The sequence below is a fragment of the Pseudophryne corroboree genome, chromosome 6, assembly GCF_028390025.1.
Source record: "Pseudophryne corroboree isolate aPseCor3 chromosome 6, aPseCor3.hap2, whole genome shotgun sequence".
NCBI classification, from domain to species: Eukaryota; Metazoa; Chordata; class Amphibia; order Anura; family Myobatrachidae; genus Pseudophryne; species Pseudophryne corroboree.
Window position 1 is genome coordinate 791544952 of NC_086449.1, and position 17813 is coordinate 791562764.

General features: G+C 42.7%; 1 protein-coding gene across 41 annotated transcripts in view; it reads left to right on the forward strand.

The window, feature by feature from the left end:
- LOC134933540 (protocadherin gamma-B1-like) overlaps positions 1–17813 on the forward strand; it is a 543090-nt gene that overhangs the window by 478232 nt on the left and 47045 nt on the right. The window contains exon 1 of one of the 41 annotated variants that reach the window (XM_063928844.1): positions 295–2841. The exons of the other annotated variants lie outside the window; for them this stretch is intronic. Coding sequence (XP_063784914.1) covers positions 430–2841 — 2412 coding nt within the window. The 5' untranslated portion in view covers positions 295–429. Of the gene's footprint in view, positions 1–294; positions 2842–17813 lie in introns of those variants that run through there. 41 annotated transcript variants of the gene reach the window in all.

Here is a 17813-nt window from a genome sequence, read left to right on the forward strand (position 1 = left end):
TTCTTAAATAAGTGTTATAATCATTTTGATCATTGGATCCATCAAACTCTTACTGAAGTAACTTAGGATATGATTTATTTGTATTATAAAGATTTTTTTTCCAGAGGAGAATCTGTTCTCCAGATTTTTGCAACACAATGGTCATGTACAGGTAATGTGTACTGGCATTCATATATGCAGTGCTGCTGCAGTACCACACTTACACCTCAGTGTGCCGCTGTTTACCAAGAAGGAAAAGAAATGGGTTCTACTGATACACTTATGCTAGGCAAATACAGTGCGTAATTGCAAGAAGGGATACAGAACATTAGACAGTGCCTGCACTAGGATACATAAAGAAGAACGATTGTGTTCTTCATCTGGATTTAACAGGATTACAAATACAGCAGGGAATTTCACTGGGTGCTTCAAGTGAGGATAAACCTGAAAATGCAGCAAGAACAGAAAAACAATGGACCCAGATGGCAAGTAATATTTCCCTTCTTATTTTCCTGGCTGTGTCATTCAGTCTCTGGTCAGATTCATTATTCCATTGTAGAAGAATTGAAAAAAGGTTCTATTGTGGGAAATTTAGCAAAGGATCTAGAATTAAATGTGATGGAGCTTGCAGGGAGAAGACTCCGCGTGGTCTCCCGTGCATCAGAAAAATATTTCAGCATAAATCTGGATAATGGAAATCTGTACATTGCAGATAGGATAGACAGAGAGACACTGTGTGGGGCTGCAGCTGATTGCATCCTAACCTTTGATGCTGTGGTTGAGAATCCTTTAAATGTTTTCAATGTTAAGATTCAAATTCAAGATCAAAATGATAATCCACCACAATTTGTACAAGATAAAATTCTGTTGCATATGAGTGAATCAACTTCACCTGGAGCAAAATTTGTTCTCCAAAATGCTGAAGATTTGGATGTGGGTATTAATTCACTTAAAAGCTACAGACTCGGTACAAATCCACATTTTGTTTTGGGAGAGCAGACAAACACAAACGGTAACACATTTCCAGAACTTATTCTAGAGAAGCCTTTGGATCGGGAGACACAAAGTAGCCATGAATTAATATTGACTGCTTTTGATGGTGGAAATCCCGTACAGACAGGTACTACTCTCATCCAGATAGTCGTAACTGATTTCAATGATAACGTTCCAATTTTTACTCAAACCCTATACAAAGTGACCGTGAAAGAAAATATACAGCTGAATACTACGATTCTGCAGGTCAGTGTGACCGATGAAGATGAAGGTGTTAATGCGCAAATCACATACTCCTTCAGTACCATGGCCAGTTACATTCTTCAGACTTTTACCATCAATTCCCAAACTGGAGAAATTAGAACAAAACAATTTTTAGATTATGAAGAGACCAAGAATTACGAAATTTCTGTACAAGCAAAAGATGGAGGTGGACTGGCTGCTCATACCAAGGTTCTGATAGAAGTAATTGATGAAAATGACAATGCTCCAGAGATATCCATAACTTCTCTCACTACTCCTGTCGCTGAAGATGCTGTACCTGGAACAGTGGTGGCACTGATTGAAGTTCACGATCAAGACTCAGGAGAAAATGGAGAGGTTCAATGTCTCATTACAGATGACGCGCCATTCCATATGTTTTCATCAGCAAATAACTTTTATAAAATTGTTACAAAAAGTACCCTGGACAGAGAAAAAATGTCATCCTACAACATCACCATTCAAGCCTCCGACAAGGGTTCTCCTCCACTTTCTTTCAGAAAAGTCATCCGAGTGGATGTATCAGATGTCAACGACAATGCGCCAGTCTTTGAGAAATTGGTTTATACCGCATTTGTACCTGAAAATAATTTACCAGGAGCGCCAATATACAGTATGCAAGCAAAAGATTTGGACAGCGAAGACAACGCCAAGATAATGTATTCCATAGGCAGCACCAGCAATGAAGAGGAACCTGTGGCCTCCTATATATCGATTAACCCGGTAACTGGGGTTATTTATGCACAGCGGTCATTTGATTATGAGCAGCACAGGGAATTTAATATCCAAATCATTGCCAAAGACAATGGATCTCCATCCCTGAATAGCAGCACAATGTTAAGGATTTGTGTAGTAGATCAGAATGACAACCCACCAATCATACTGTACCCATCATCAGAAGTTGGTGGCTCAGCATTTGAGATGGTTCCTTGGTCTTCTGAACAAGGTTCTTTAGTGTCTAAAGTGGTGGCAGTGGACGCTGATTCCGGACACAATGCCTGGTTGTCTTATTTTTTACAATCTTCGGAGCCACCGTTCTTCACCATCGATCAGCACACTGGGGAGATCAGGACTTTGCGCATTTTTCAAGAGAAAGATACTTTAAAACATGTGGTTGAGGTTATAGTACAAGACAATGGCGTTCCACTCCGCTCGGCATCTGTTACTCTAAACTTGGTGATCGCCGATAATTTCCAGCAGGTGATTCCTGAATTAAGCAGCGAGCCTAGCAAAATAAAACCTCAGTCCAACTTACAAATATACTTGGTGATAGCATTGGCGTTGATTTCCTTTCTGTTCCTCTTGACCGTGATGCTTGCCATCATCTCCAAATACCGAGAGTCCAAAACTTCCATGTCTCTGGGATCTAGGAGTACAAACCTATATCCTTACGCTGATGCCAGATTTATGTCTCAGTTTAGTAATGGAACTTTACCTCTACCATATTCATATGATGTTTGTGTAACTCTGGATTCAAGTGAACAGGACTTTGCCTTCCTTAACCCTCAGCAAAGTGTTGCAGTGGGTACTTTACTTGATGTTGATGACTCTGGGATTAAAAATGAAAGTTTAATGAATGCTTTACTTGCGCAAAATCTACTATCACAGGTAGGTGCTCAATAGAATTTGTAGAACTCAATGTAAAATGATCTCATAGCATAATAATGCAAAAACGTAATTTAATATTAAGTACAAAACAATAAAATGTTCATACATAAACATAAATATACTCCTTATGTTACATAAAAGGGCATTTTTTTTTCTCTGAAATGCAAGTACAGTACATGCGCTGTAAAGCTGGGTAAGGGGCCATGATGACATGATTCTCTGCAAATCGCGCCATTGGCCTCCCAGACCACCCACTTTTGTGGGCGTGGACGGCTGCGGGTGATTCATGGCTGGCTCCGGGAGACTTGCCAACACTTTTGGGTGGACGGTAGTATGTACTGAGATATCCTGAGTACAGTTTTTGTTGCAGATGGTAGGGACTTACCTACAGGATATGCCTTTACATTGGCAGGTGAGCTTACCCAATATAGCTATGTTGTGCACAAAGTCTTCTATTTATGTATATGTTGGCACATAGGGGGTCATTCCGAGTTGATTGCTAGCTGCCGTTGTTCGCAGCGCAGCGATCAGGCTAAAAATCGGCATTTCTGCACATGCGTATGCACCGCAATGCGCACGCGCGACGTACGGGTACAAAGTCCTTTGTGGTTTTGCACAGGTTCTAGCAAAGCTTTCAGTCGCACGGCACAACGCAGGAAGATTGACATGAAGTGGGCGTTTCTGGGTGTCAACCGACCGTTTTTAGGGAGTGCTTAGAAAACGCAGGCGTGCCGGGGAAAACGCAGGCGTTGCTGGGTGAACACTGGGCAGGTGTGTGACATCAAAAGCCATCCTACCATCGTTAGAATCAACGCACACGAAGAGTAATTACAGGGCTGGTCTTGTTTTGCACAAAAAGATTTTGCAGGCGCTCTGCTGCACAAGCATTCGCACTTCTGCAAAGCGAAAATACACTCCCCAGTGGGCGGCGGCAATGCGTTTGCACGTCTGCTAAAAACTGCTAGCGAGCGATCAACTCGGAATGACCCCCATAGGGCGGGATGCATCAAAGCATATTCTGTTGTCAAACCTTGAAAATGCAGTTTTCTGATGTTTGGCCATAGTTTGCATATAGACCAAGATCTGGAATTCGATACATTCTGGAGCTTTGACCCGGTGGGTAAAGCCATCTTTAGATGGAAGCCTATGTGCTTCTATTCAGCTTGTGCACTGAGAGGGATCCAATCAGATCCTTCCATGCACCTACCGCAGCTGTCGCGTCAGTCTGCAAATGGGCAGACGGACACCCGGGTCCTAAAGTCCCCATACTTTAAAGGATAGTTCTCATTGGGAGCACTGTCCTTTGCGGAAATCTTCATGCATATGGCGTTAATACGATAAACGTTGATATGCATGCGATGGGTGGCGCAATGCTGCTTGATGCATCCCATCCATAGTTATTTATGGTGATATATATATTCTTTTATAGCAGCAAACTTTCTTTTGTGTTTATTTTCATATACGTATCTACAGTTTATATGCTTAATGCTGTGATAATGAGTGAAGCTTATGTGTTTTGCATCAGTTTGGAATGGGGAAGGATGAAAGTCACAGATTCATAGTTCTGAGAAAATGGCTTGCAGTTTCCACGGTAACAAAGTGTTGCTTGGTTCAAACACATGGAGCTTTATCAGTTGTTTCACCCAGTGAAACTTACATCTCTGAATCCATTAGCCAGGGCTGGATTTTTTATTTTTTTTTGCCCATGTAGGCTTTATTTTGATTGCCATTACCATGGCTGTAACCCCTAACACATGTTGTTTGTATAAAACAAAGAAATTCAAGAAATACAATATAATTACTGTACTCACGAATACATATATTTTTTGTAATGCTACCAGTTATAATTATGGTAAAAATTAGTAAAATGATGAGAAAAGCTGCAACTTGTCACCACTGCAGATTCTGCTGCAATAAAAATCTGTAGTTGTTGTTAGCCACTGACTGTTATGTTGTCTCTTTTATTGGTTTTATTGGGGGAGAAGGTGTAAAGTATTAATGACACTTTACTTTTAAAGAATGTAAACAAAAATTATGTACAGTATGTAAATTTTAAGTTTTGCTCATACTTACCTACTCTTCTGGAAGGTACGGGAGACTCCAGCTTTGGCGGATAATCCCCCACACCCCCGGAAGTCTTGGTAGATCTCTCATATCCTGGCATTTCCCAGTAAAGTGGGCAAGATGGGGATATAATTCCCGGAATCATGAGTCCTTACAGAGAGGGTGGATCTAAAATGATGCAGTTTGTGTCATTTTAGCACCACCTCTTCCACACAGACTCACGAGTCATGGCATTTTGCTGTGATGGAGGTGGGGCCTAATGACACAAAGAGCCAAACCCTGCCTGGAAATGGTCAGATTCTTCTCTTTTCTGGGCTTCTCCTGGAGAGGAGCAACTACTGTAATCACTATGGTTTCACTATAGGGATCACTAGCGTACTGTGGCTATTAATGTCTTTTCCTAGCCTGTTGTAGTTCATGGCGTTAATTAAAAGTATTTACAGTGTATGCTATCTGGGTGTGGATCTTTGGGTCGACAGTCATTAGGTCGACCACTACTGGTCGACAGTGACTAGGTCAATTAGGTCGACGTGGAAAAAGGTCAACATAAGTTTTTTTTTTTTTAAATTGAGTGTCGTTTTCCACGTAAAGTGACCGGGAACCCCAATTTGTACACCATGTTCCCTCGCATGGCAAGCTTCGGGCAAGATGTCTCGCTCCGCTGCCGCTGCACTCGGCACAGGTTACTATTCCCGATCTTAGTCCACGTGGATTGTAAAGTATGAAAAAAATTTTTTAATAAAAAACGCATGTCGACCGTTTCATGTGTCGACCTTTGCCATGTCAACCTAGTGATAAAGTCGACCTAATGCATGTCAACCAATAGTGGTCTACCTAATGAGTGTTGGTCTAAGTGTTGTCAACCTAAAGACCGGATACCCTGCTATCTGTCTACTGTTGCTTCTTGAATTAGCAAACATGTAAATGCAAACTGTTAATCTGTGTGATATAATATAAGAGACAACACAGTGGCATAGTGGTTAGCATTTCTGTATCACAGTGCTGGGGCTGTGGGTTAATTTCTGTCCAGAGCACTATCTGTCTTCGTTTGTATGCTTCCCTCTTGTTCTCTCCAGCTACCTTCCATAGCCCAAAACTACAGTATTGATAAATTAATGTGTGCTTTTTTTTTCTCTTTGTACATGAGACGGGGAGTTGTTTCCGAGGTTTCAGCAGTTTTATTGATCTGTGATATGGAAAGTGTTTGCTGCACATTCTTGAATTGGTTTAAATCATGGACATAATTGGGAAGTGTCTGTGACGGGATGCGGTCAATTTACCTACAATCAAAATCCAGATGGTCAAAATATCGACAACAATTGACCGACCTTCAAAATACAGACAAGGTCAAAATCCCGACATGGTCAAAATACCGGCATTTAAAATACTGACAAGGTCAAAATACCGACATTTAAAATGTCGACAGTTCAAAAAGTCGTCATGAGTTTTTCATGATTTTATTTAATTGAAACCAATTTGTTCATACTTTACCAGTGGACCTGGAGGGGGAATGTAATAGTGTGCCGAGCATAGCAAGGCACCATGCCCGAAGCACGGCAAGCGCAGCTTATACGGTGTCCATGTCGACCTATGTCGACATACACAACCCGAAAAATATGAACCTTGGGGGTATATTCAATTGAAGTCGAAAACTGCCGTCTGTCGAAAAGACGGCAGTTTTCAACTTTTTTTGGTCGAATCCTGATTCGACATATTAAATATTTTGCTAAATTTTTCGATAAGCCGATAAATTTGACTTGTCGAAAAGCACGTGGATCAGCGGAATAGCTGCCGATCCACGTGTTAATGTCGAAAACGGGGCCAAATCCGACAGGTTTTGGCCCCCTTTTCGACCATCTCAGATGCGGACCCAGAGGAGGTGAGGGGGGGGGGAACCGCAGGGACAGCCGGCGGGCATACAGGGAGATCAGCGCTACAGTAGTGCTACAGCTGGATGTCACTCACCCGCCCGACCTCACGGCAGCTTCCACCCGGCTCCAGCACGCTGCTGGAGCCGGGTGGAAGCTGCCGTGAGGTCGGGCGGCTGAGTGACATCCTGCTGCAGCGCTACTCCGTACCGCTGATCTCCTCTGGCTGCCGCCGGCTGTCCCCCCGCAGCTCACCCCCCCCCCTCTCCTCCTCTGGGTCCCATCTAAATTCGACTTGAAAAAGTCGAATTTTAGATGGGATTGAATAGGGGTTGTCGGATCCATTCCGACAAATACATGTCGGAATGGATCCGACTTTAATTGAATATACCCCCTTGTGTTGACTTTTTGACCTGTCGACATTGTAAATGTTGGTATTTTGACCATGTCTGTATTTTAAATGTCTATATTAAAACCGTGTCTGTATTTTGACCGTCGGTCAATTGTTGTCTTTTATTTGATTCTAGGTATTTCATACTAAACCCGTTTAAAAATAAATGTAACTTTTAGGAGAAACAAATAGGAAATTGCAGTCATGTCTGTCTGTGTAAGTATCCAGCCATAAAACAAATACTTTCTGTGTTTATGTTTGAAGATCTCAGTGTTGTTCAATTTGTGGCTGTCAGCTTATTTTTACATTACTTTAAAATGACAAGCTCTTATAGATAAGCGACTCTGTCATCCGTCCTTATACTACAGTATGTCACAATATTTCTTATTAATAGTGCTTTATACAAAATGACTGTGCCTATAGCAAATACTATTACACATAATGGTCTTCTTTCTGAGCTGTATAATCCTGATATTCATGGAGTCGAGCGATATTTTTGCTACTGCGCCGTATGCAAAATCCTTACAAACCCGCGCAGCGATTGCGTCTCACTGTGTGTATGCACAGATACGCAGTTGCAATTGAGACACACTGTATCAGAAATGTACTGGAATTGTGCTGCCTGTTCCTGGGCGATGACTGCGAGGTTACTATTTAGACGCATGTATATGGCACGTCTTTTGGGCGTGTAAGGGAATGTCACGAGTGTCTTGCTAAACTGGTTGCAAACTGAGAAACTTAATTGCTCACATTGGAGGCCATACTCTGACGGCAAATCTGCAACTAGTATAGGGCTGGTGTAAGTTTCGACGCTGCGACCGATGGTTGCGTCTAAGGATGCATCAAGTGGTAATACGGCATCTAAAGAAGCATTAGCAAAAAGTATCAGGCGTGACAATGGTAAAATGTGATAAAGTGGCCACAGCAGGGCGCGAATCCCAATCAGACCCAACATGTTATTTGATTAATCCTTGTCTGTGGTACCAGGTAAAATCTGGTTGAGAGGGAACATTTGCTGAAAATGATAAATGGCAGTAATGACAACTGTATGGTTATAATTACAGCATCTCAATACTTTTCTCTGTGTTTGGTAAACTTAGGGCTCTATGGGGTCTATTTACTAAGCCTTGGAGAGAGATAAAGTGGGGAGAGATTAAGAACCAGTCAATCAGCTCCTGACGGGCGTGTTACAGGCTGTGTTTGAAAAACGACAATTAGCAGCTGGTTGGTTGGTACTTTAACTTCGTCCACTTTATCTCTCTCTAAGGGGGTTATTCAATTAGTGCCGTTTTTTTCAACCAGTTGAAAAAACTGCACTTTTAGCCCGTTTTTAGGTCGAATTTACATTCGACCTATTCAATACCCGTGTCGTTTTTTTGACTGTTCGAAAATTCCGGCACTGGAGAAAACCACGTGTATCGGTGAATTCACTGGCGAAACACGTGTTTTGGCGAGTTTGCGGGCATTTTTGCCTGTTTTTGGCGCAGATTTTCATCCATACCGATTAGACCAAAAAAAAAGTAAAACGGCATGGGTGAAAATGGATTAGAAAATGGGCGAAAATGCCCGCAATTGAATACCCCCCTAAGGCTTAGTAAATAGACCCCTTTATTACAACCTACAGTATTAAATTTTCTTCAGTATATTTTTATGCCTACATTTATATTTTTTATTTCCTTATGTTTATAACGGTTAACTTTTATTCATATTGATGAATTGTTAAATAAATGTTTATCAACGTTGGTTAGAATACAACGCATTACCAATTTTAAAGAGCTGATAACAGTAATTTTAGCACCATATTTCCAAAAGTCACTTATTCATTTTATTCAAAAAATTTTTTGCATTGCTTCACACTTTATATGCCTTATGGTGCTTATATAAAATAATTGCGTGACGATGCAGTTCCCCGATTTCGCCTCAGGGCGCCGCTGTTTACCAGTAAGGAATAGACACTACAGATCCAGAAGCAGGGAAAGAGTACACAAATTAATGAGACGCAGAGCATTTCAGATTAGGATCTGCCTGATCTAGGTCTCATTAAGAAGAAGGTTTTTACATTTCTCCTATTTCAACTGGATTACAAATATATCAGGGAATTTCTCCAAGATATTTCAAGTACCAAAAAGGAATGGCTGGATTGTGAATGCAGCCAGGAAAATCCCTGGAAGGAATCAGATGGCAAGTAATATCGTACCTCTTATTTTCCTGCCTGTGTTATTCCGTCGCTGGCCAGATGCACTATTCCATTGTAGAAGAATTGGGAAAAGGCTCTGTCATTGGAAATTTAGCAAAGGATCTCGAAATAAATGTTATGGGCACTACACACTGGCCGATCCGCCGCCGAGCTGCCCGACGGCGGATCGGCCGACGAGCGACCCCGTGGCGGGGGGGGGGGGGCAGTGACGGGGGGAGTGAAGTTTCTTCACTCCCCCCATCACGCGGCTCCATTGAAGTGCAGGCAAATATGGACGAGATCGTCCATATTGGCCTGCATGCACAGCCGACGGGGGACCAGCGATGAACGAGCGCGGGGCCGCGCATCGTTCATTGCTGGAGCCTCCACACTGAAAGATATGAACGAGTTCTCGTTCATTTATGAACGAGATCGTTCATATCTTTCAAACAAATCGGCATGAGTCTAGGGCCTATAAGGGAAATCTCAGCCAGGAATCTTCGCATTGTCTCTGGTGTTTCAGCAAAATATTTCAGTTTAAATCTGGAAAATGGAAACCTGTACATTGCAGACAGGATAGACCAGAGAGACGCTGTGTGGGTCTGCAGCTGATTGTACTTTATCTTTTGATGCAGTGATTGAGAATCCCTTAAATGTATTCAATGTTAAGATCGAAATTCAGGCTATAAATGACAATCCTCCGAGATTTGTGCATGACACAATCAGATTGGAAATGAGTGAGTCGACCTCTCCAGGACGAAGGTTTGTTTTGCAAAAAGCTGAAGACTTGGATATAGGTATAAATGCACTGAAAAGCTACAGACTGAGTGTAAATCCGTATTTTGTGCTGGGAGAGAAGATCAGTGCAGATGGCAGCGTCTTTCCATAGCTTCATCTAGAAAAGGCTCTAGACCGAGAGAAACAAAGCAACCATGAGCATATCTTAATAGCATTCGATCGTGGGAACCCCGTGCAAACAGGCACTGCTTTAATTGACATCATCATCACTGACATCAATGACAATGCTCCGATATTTACGCAGGAGGTATATAAAGTAAGCGTTAAGGAAAACATACAGTTAAGCTCAACTGTGTTGGAGGTCAGCGCAAGCGATGATGATGATGGTATCAATGCACAGATTACCTACTCATTTAGTACCACTGCAAGTAATGTCCTTCAAACTTTTACAATCAACCCCACATTTGGAGAAATTAAAACAAAAGGACATTTAGATTATGAAGTGAGCAAATATTATGAAATATCCGTACAGGCCCTAGATGGAGGCGGCTTAGTTGCCCACGCCAAGGTTTTGATTGAAATATTAGATGAAAATGACAATGCACCCGATATATCCTTTACATCATTATCAGACCCCATTCCTGAGGATTCTGCCCCTGGAACAGTGGTGGCACTGATTAAAGTTAGTGATCAGGACTCAGGAGAAAATGGAGAGGTTGAATGTAGAATTACAGATGGCGTTCCATTCAGGCTAATACCGTCAGCAAGTCATTATTACAAAATTGTTACAAAAAGTACCCTGGACAGAGAAAAAGTTTCAACCTACAACATCACCGTTCAAGCCTCTGACAAAGCTTCTCCTCCACTGTCAATTAGCAAATTCATCCGAGTGGATGTATTAGATGTCAATGACAACGCACCAGTGTTTGAGAAATTGGTTTATACCGCGTTTGTACCTGAAAATAATTTACCAGGAGCGTCAATATTTAGTATTGAAGCAGAAGATATGGACAGGGAAGAAAATGCTAAACTAATTTATTTCTTATCCGGTAACAGCAATGGCGAAGATTCCTTGTCCTCCTATATATCGATTAACCCGGGAACTGGGGTTATTTACGCACAGCGGTCATTTGATTATGAGCTGCACAGAGAATATAATATCCAAATCCATGTCAAAGACAATGGATCTCCATCTCTGAACGGCAGCACAACGTTAAGGATTTGTGTAGTAGACCAGAATGATAATCCACCCATCATACTGTACCCATCATCGGAGGCTGGTGACTCGGCATTTGAGATGGTTCCTTGGTCTTCTGAACAAGGATCTCTAGTGTTTAAAGTGGTGGCAGTGAACACTGATTCTGGACACAATGCCTGGCTGTCTTATTTCTTGCAAGCTTCAGAACCTTCACTTTTTAATATTGATCGGCATACAGGGGAGATCAGGACATCACGCAGTTTTCAAGAGAAGGATATCTTAAAACATAGGCTCTTGGTTATAGTAAAAGACCACGGTATTCCTCCACGCTCGGCTTCCGTCTCTTTGAACCTTGTGGTTGCTGGTAACTTCCAGCAGCTGCTTCCTGAGCTCAGCAACCAGTCAAGCAAAGCAGAGACTCAGTCCAACCTACAGATCTACTTGGTAATAGCCCTGGCCTTGATTTCCTTTCTTTTCATGTTGACCGTGATGCTCGCCATCATCTCCAAATATCGAGAGTCCAAGTCCTCCAGCTCATTTGGATCTATGAATACAAGCCTGTATCCTCAGGTTGATCCCAGGTTTATTTCTCAGTTTAACAATGGAACCTTACCACTGCCTTCCAGGTATGATGTTTGCTTAACTGTGGATCCAAACGACAGGGAATTTACTTTCCTTAAACCACAAAGCAATGTTCCAGTAGGCAATCTAGTTGATCATGATGATTCTGGAATTGGAAATGACTGTGGAAGAGACCATTTACAGGACAGTCATTTGCTCCAGGTATGTATAATGGGATTTGGTGGCTTAGAGCCTGGTTCATAGATATACGTAAATGCATTCTCAGCTGCGACTTTGTGTGCAACAGCTATGCGAAAATATGCAAATGTCGATGCTCCTAGGATTTGTATAAAGACGCCCATTGGTGGTATTGAAAATCCCAGCAGATACAGGGGAAGGTGTACTAAGCCATGAAAAGAGTGGAGAAGTGAGTCAGTGGAGTAGTTGCCAATGGCAACCAATCAGCTGCTCTGTATAATTTAATAGAATGCAAATTATAAATGTTACTTCAATGCTGATTGGTTGCCATGGGCAACGTCTCCACTCTTTTCCTGCTTAGTACATCTCCCCGCGGTCGCTAATCAGACATATTGGGGGTACACACCCGCCAACGTGCCCACAATATATTGGTCATTCAATTGAATGACTGATTTATCGGCCAGTGTGTATCCAGCATTAGAAGCACGCACAGACCGCTGCTAAATCGCTCAACTGCGTACAACTATGAATCCGCCCCTTATTCTAAACTCATTGTGTATGTGTTACAGTGACAATATTTCTATATATTTTATATATTTTAGTTACATCAGTTTTGTATTGTAGAACATGGAAATTATTTTAGTAAACATTTGTTTCCTTTACTTTATCGGACATATAGATTTTGAAATGTTTGATGAATAACTGTGAACTTTGGTACCTATACAGTATATTAAAAAGTGGCATAAGGATAGTTTTCTACCGCTGATTATCGCACCAATAGAGAACCTCCTATCACCTTGATTTATTTAAAAATGTCACAGCGCATCGATGTTGGCCACTATCGATGGCTAGCTGGTACACGCATGCGCAGGGGAACTAGAAGCGCTGATTTAGGCTTAAAGTTCCACATGTAAAAATAATGTAGAATAATAATACTTTTCATAATGTCGGTTGAAATAAAAGCTTTTGCCTCCAAACTCCTTGAGCATATTGTCTACAACCGCCTTTCTTTCCTCACACTCACTGCTTGACCTATTCCAGTCTGGCTTCCGTCCTCTCCACTCCACTGAAACTGCCCTTACAAAAGTATGCAATGACCTCCATGCTGCTAAATCTAAGGGACACTACTCTATACTTATTCTACTTGATCTCTCTGCTGCTTTTGACACTGTGGACCATCCTCTCCTACTGCAAATTCTTCACTCCATTGGTCTACGTGACACTGCCCTGACCATTCTGACCATTCTTTCGCTGTCTCCTCTCATGATGACTCCACCTCCCCCTCACTTCCACTAACTGTAGGGGTACCCCAAGGTTCTGTCCTTGGTCCTCTTCTCTCTCTATACGTCCTCACTAGGTAAGCTCATTAGTTCTTTTGGTATCCAATATCATCTCTATGCTGATGACACCCAAATCTATATTTCCTTTCCAGACCTCTCCTCTGCTCTCCTCACTCGTATCTCCAACTGTCTCTCTGCTACCTCTTCCTGGATGTCCCAGCGCTTTCTTAAACTTAACATGTCTAAGAACGAGCTGATCATCTCTCCTGACCCAGGATGCTACTAAGACTCTTATCCACTCACTGGTCATCTCCAGACTGGACTACTGTAATCTGCTCCTGACTGGCATTCCTGACAAATACCTCTCTCCACTCCAATCTATCCTCAATGCTGCTGCCCGGCTCATCTTCCTCACCAAACGCACTACGTCCACCTCTCCTCTCTTACTAGACCTTCACTGACTCTCCTTCCCTTTCAGAATCCATTTCAAGCTTCTCACACTCGCCTACAAAGCCCTCACCCGCTCCTCTCCCATCTACATCTCTGACCTTATCTCCCTTTACACTCCCACCCGTCCTCTTCGCTCTGCTAATGCACGCCGACTCTCCTGCCTACGGATTACTTCCTCCCACTCCTACCTCCAAGATTTTTCACGTGCTGCACCACTTCTTTGGAATTCCCTACCTCTACCCCTCAGACTCTCCACCTCTCTACAAAACTTCAAACGATCTCTCAAGACCCACTTCTTCACCAAACCCAGCCAAATCTCATCCTAACCCTCTGTTCTACGCTCTCTGTGTACCCCATCTGTGTCACCCCTGTCTGTCTACCCCTCCCCTTTAGAATGTAAGCTCTCACGAGCAGGGCCCTCTTCCCTCATGTGCTTATCCTTTCTTACTTTAATAATCTTCAACTGCACCACATCCAGCAGTCTTCTGCCACCTGATACTTATTCCAGTGTCATCTGCTGATGTAACTATGTTTATTTACCCTGTACTTGTCCTATACTGTCATCAACTGTAAGTTGCTGTTTTCCTGTTTGATTATTTGTTTATGTACTCTGTAATTGGGCGCTGCGGAACCCTTGTGGCGCCATATAAATAAAGAATAATAATAATAATAATAATAAAAGCATTTTTAATTCTGGGAAGAAGGATTGCAGCAGTACTTGTAGCAACGTAATCCCTGTTAGACAGGCTTCCCCATGGAATCTGTTGCAAGAGGAACCCGCCAGTGGTAGCATTTGATAGATAGAAAAGCTCTATCTCCAATGAAAATACTGTAGCTTTTCTCTGCCTAATAGAGGCCTGTAAGAGGAAGGGATGACTACACGGTGAAATAAACTGGTCATTTGGCCGTGAGCAACGGGTGCTTCTAATGTTCTGCTGACTATCTGTATGAGGGACGGAGCCAAAACTATTGTGTGGTTTTTGTTTTGTTTTATTTACTCAAGTCTGTACAATAAAACATTTTGTGAAGGTGAATCCACTGGTATTAGGACAAGGCTAAATGTATGGGCTGTGGGACAGGCAACAGTCGAGCTCAGCAATGCTGTAGTTAACCTTTGACCACATTGGTTCGTTCAAATATATATAATCATTGTGAGATCATTATAAGATCTGTGAGTGGTGAATTCGAATCACATTGAATAATATAAATATTTGTAGCCAGTGTTTAGTTGCACTTAGAGGGGTCTATTCATGAAGCAGTGAAAAGAGTGGAGAAGTGAGTTTGTGGAGAAGTTGCCCATGGCAACCAATCAGCTGCTCTGTATAATTTTATAATATGCAAATTATAAATTTTACTTCAATGCTGATTGGTTGCAATGGGCACCTACTCCACTGGATCACTTCTCCACTCTTTTCACTGCTTCATGAATAGACACCTCTGTAACTTATTCCTAGTGCCGTACAAAATGACATAACAGGCTGTGTCACTTGTGCTCATACAGAAGACTGCAATAAGTCTCTGGACATTTGTACTGTCCTCCGTCTTTATTTTCTTAAATGGATTTCTCAGGAAATATATGGTCTGACATGACCAGTGATGTTACATGTACTGTACCAATTGTGTTAGCTGTGAGTTGACTTGTCTTGCGGTCTGTTCCTCCATGTAAAGTGGCCGGATCTATTCAGTTAGAGAGCCACAGACAGCCGGTGAACAGCCCTGAGGCTGCAGTTACTGTTCATTTCTGTTTGAACCTGACGCTGGTTGACGCAAGTCTGTAATTGAATAGCTCTGGGCATTTTACATGGAGGAATTGACCAATGGAGACAACCCACGGCTTATTGAATCGTCCCCCTAGTGTAATAGAGCATTTGACTTCTAGGATAACAGCTGCATAATAATATTGGGCTGAATGCTGAGATGAATGCTTGCAGAAATGTAAAGAGTTGGGCGCAGATTTGGGGTGCACCTGCCCACCGTCCGTACTCTTGGTTTGCTTCTCGTCATCATCATCAGCAAGGCCTTATACCATCCTTGGTATGGTTCAGATGATGCCTCTGGTAACCAGTGTATTTTAAGCTTTTGTCGGACTCTGCATAGCCCGCAGTTGTGTCGGCACACACTCACTGAGCTTTGCCTACGTCAGAGCATCCTATTACAGCTCAGTTACGTGTACTCACTCTCGGGTGGAGAGGCCACTGACATCTGCAGGGATCTGCATTGGTGGTACTTGTGCGAGCTCAGTTATGCAGCATGCGCAGTGCGGAAAGAATGCAGATGGGTGTATGTACACAAACGGGCGTGCTGCACGTTTAACACAGCATCAGGTCCATTGTGTAAAACAGCGTCATGAATGTATCAGACTGCTGACATATAAAACGCAGGGACAGCATACGGATAGAAATATACCTATCCTGCAGCATACTTTGCCATCTCCTCTATTGGAATATTTAACGGTGTATTTAGTATTTTATTTTCTGAACATGACCATATGTATGAGCTGTATCTTTATACCATTTTGATTATTCCTTGTACTCCTGAAATATACTGTACAAGACACTGCAAGGTTGGGGACGAATAGTAACTGCAATACAAAGCATATTGAAATACAAAAGCAGTTGCCATAGGTTGGAGCTTCAGAAGGGCCCAGGATTGATTTGTATTCTTCATCGGTATATTTGAATTAATTAAGGAGTTTTGTGACCATATCAAGTAAAATATATGAGAGGATGAGTATGAATATGTGCACACAGGACTTCAGAGGTGATTACTTTCAGCTATTAGGGCAGATGTACTAAACCGTGGAGAGAGATAAAGTACCAACCAACCAGCTCCTGTCATTTTTATCGTGTGTGTGTGTGTGTGTGTGTGTGTGTGTGTGTGTGTGTGTGTGTGTGTGTGTGTGTGTGTGTGTGTGTGTGTGTTAGAGATGAGCGCCGGAAATTTTTCGGGTTTTGTGTTTTGGTTTTGGGTTCGGTTCCGCGGCCGTGTTTTGGGTTCGACCGCGTTTTGGCAAAACCTCACCGAATTTTTTTTGTCGGATTCGGGTGTGTTTTGGATTCGGGTGTTTTTTTCAAAAAACCCTAAAAAACAGCTTAAATCATAGAATTTGGGGGTAATTTTGATCCCAAAGTATTATTAACCTCAAAAAACATAATTTACACTCATTTTCAGCCTATTCTGAACACATCACACCTCACAATATTATTTTTAGTCCTAAAATTTGCACCGAGGTCGCTGTGTGAGTAAGATAAGCGACCCTAGTGGCCGACACAAACACCGGGCCCATCTAGGAGTGGCACTGCAGTGTCACGCAGGATGTCCCTTCCAAAAAACCCTCCCCAAACAGCACATGACGCAAAGAAAAAAAGAGGCGCAATGAGGTAGCTGTGTGAGTAAGATTAGCGACCCTAGTGGCCGACACAAACACCGGGCCCATCTAGGAGTGGCACTGCAGTGTCACGCAGGATGTCCCTTCCAAAAAACCCTCCCCAAACAGCACATGACGCAAAGAAAAAAAGAGGCGCAATGAGGTAGCTGACTGTGTGAGAAAGATAAGCGACCCTAGTGGCCGACACAAACACCGGGCCCATCTAGGAGTGGCACTGCAGTGTCACGCAGGATGTCCCTTCCAAAAAACCCTCCCCAAACAGCACATGACGCAAAGAAAAAAAGAGGCGCAATGAGGTAGCTGACTGTGTGAGAAAGATAAGCGACCCTAGTGGCCGACACAAACACCGGGCCCATCTAGGAGTGGCACTGCAGTGTCACGCAGGATGTCCCTTCCAAAAAACCCTCCCCAAACAGCACATGACGCAAAGAAAAAAAGAGGCGCAATGAGGTAGCTGTGTGAGTAAGATTAGCGACCCTAGTGGCCGACACAAACACCGGGCCCATCTAGGAGTGGCACTGCAGTGTCACGCAGGATGTCCCTTCCAAAAAACCCTCCCCAAACAGCACATGACGCAAAGAAAAAAAGAGGCGCAATGAGGTAGCTGACTGTGTGAGAAAGATAAGCGACCCTAGTGGCCGACACAAACACCGGGCCCAT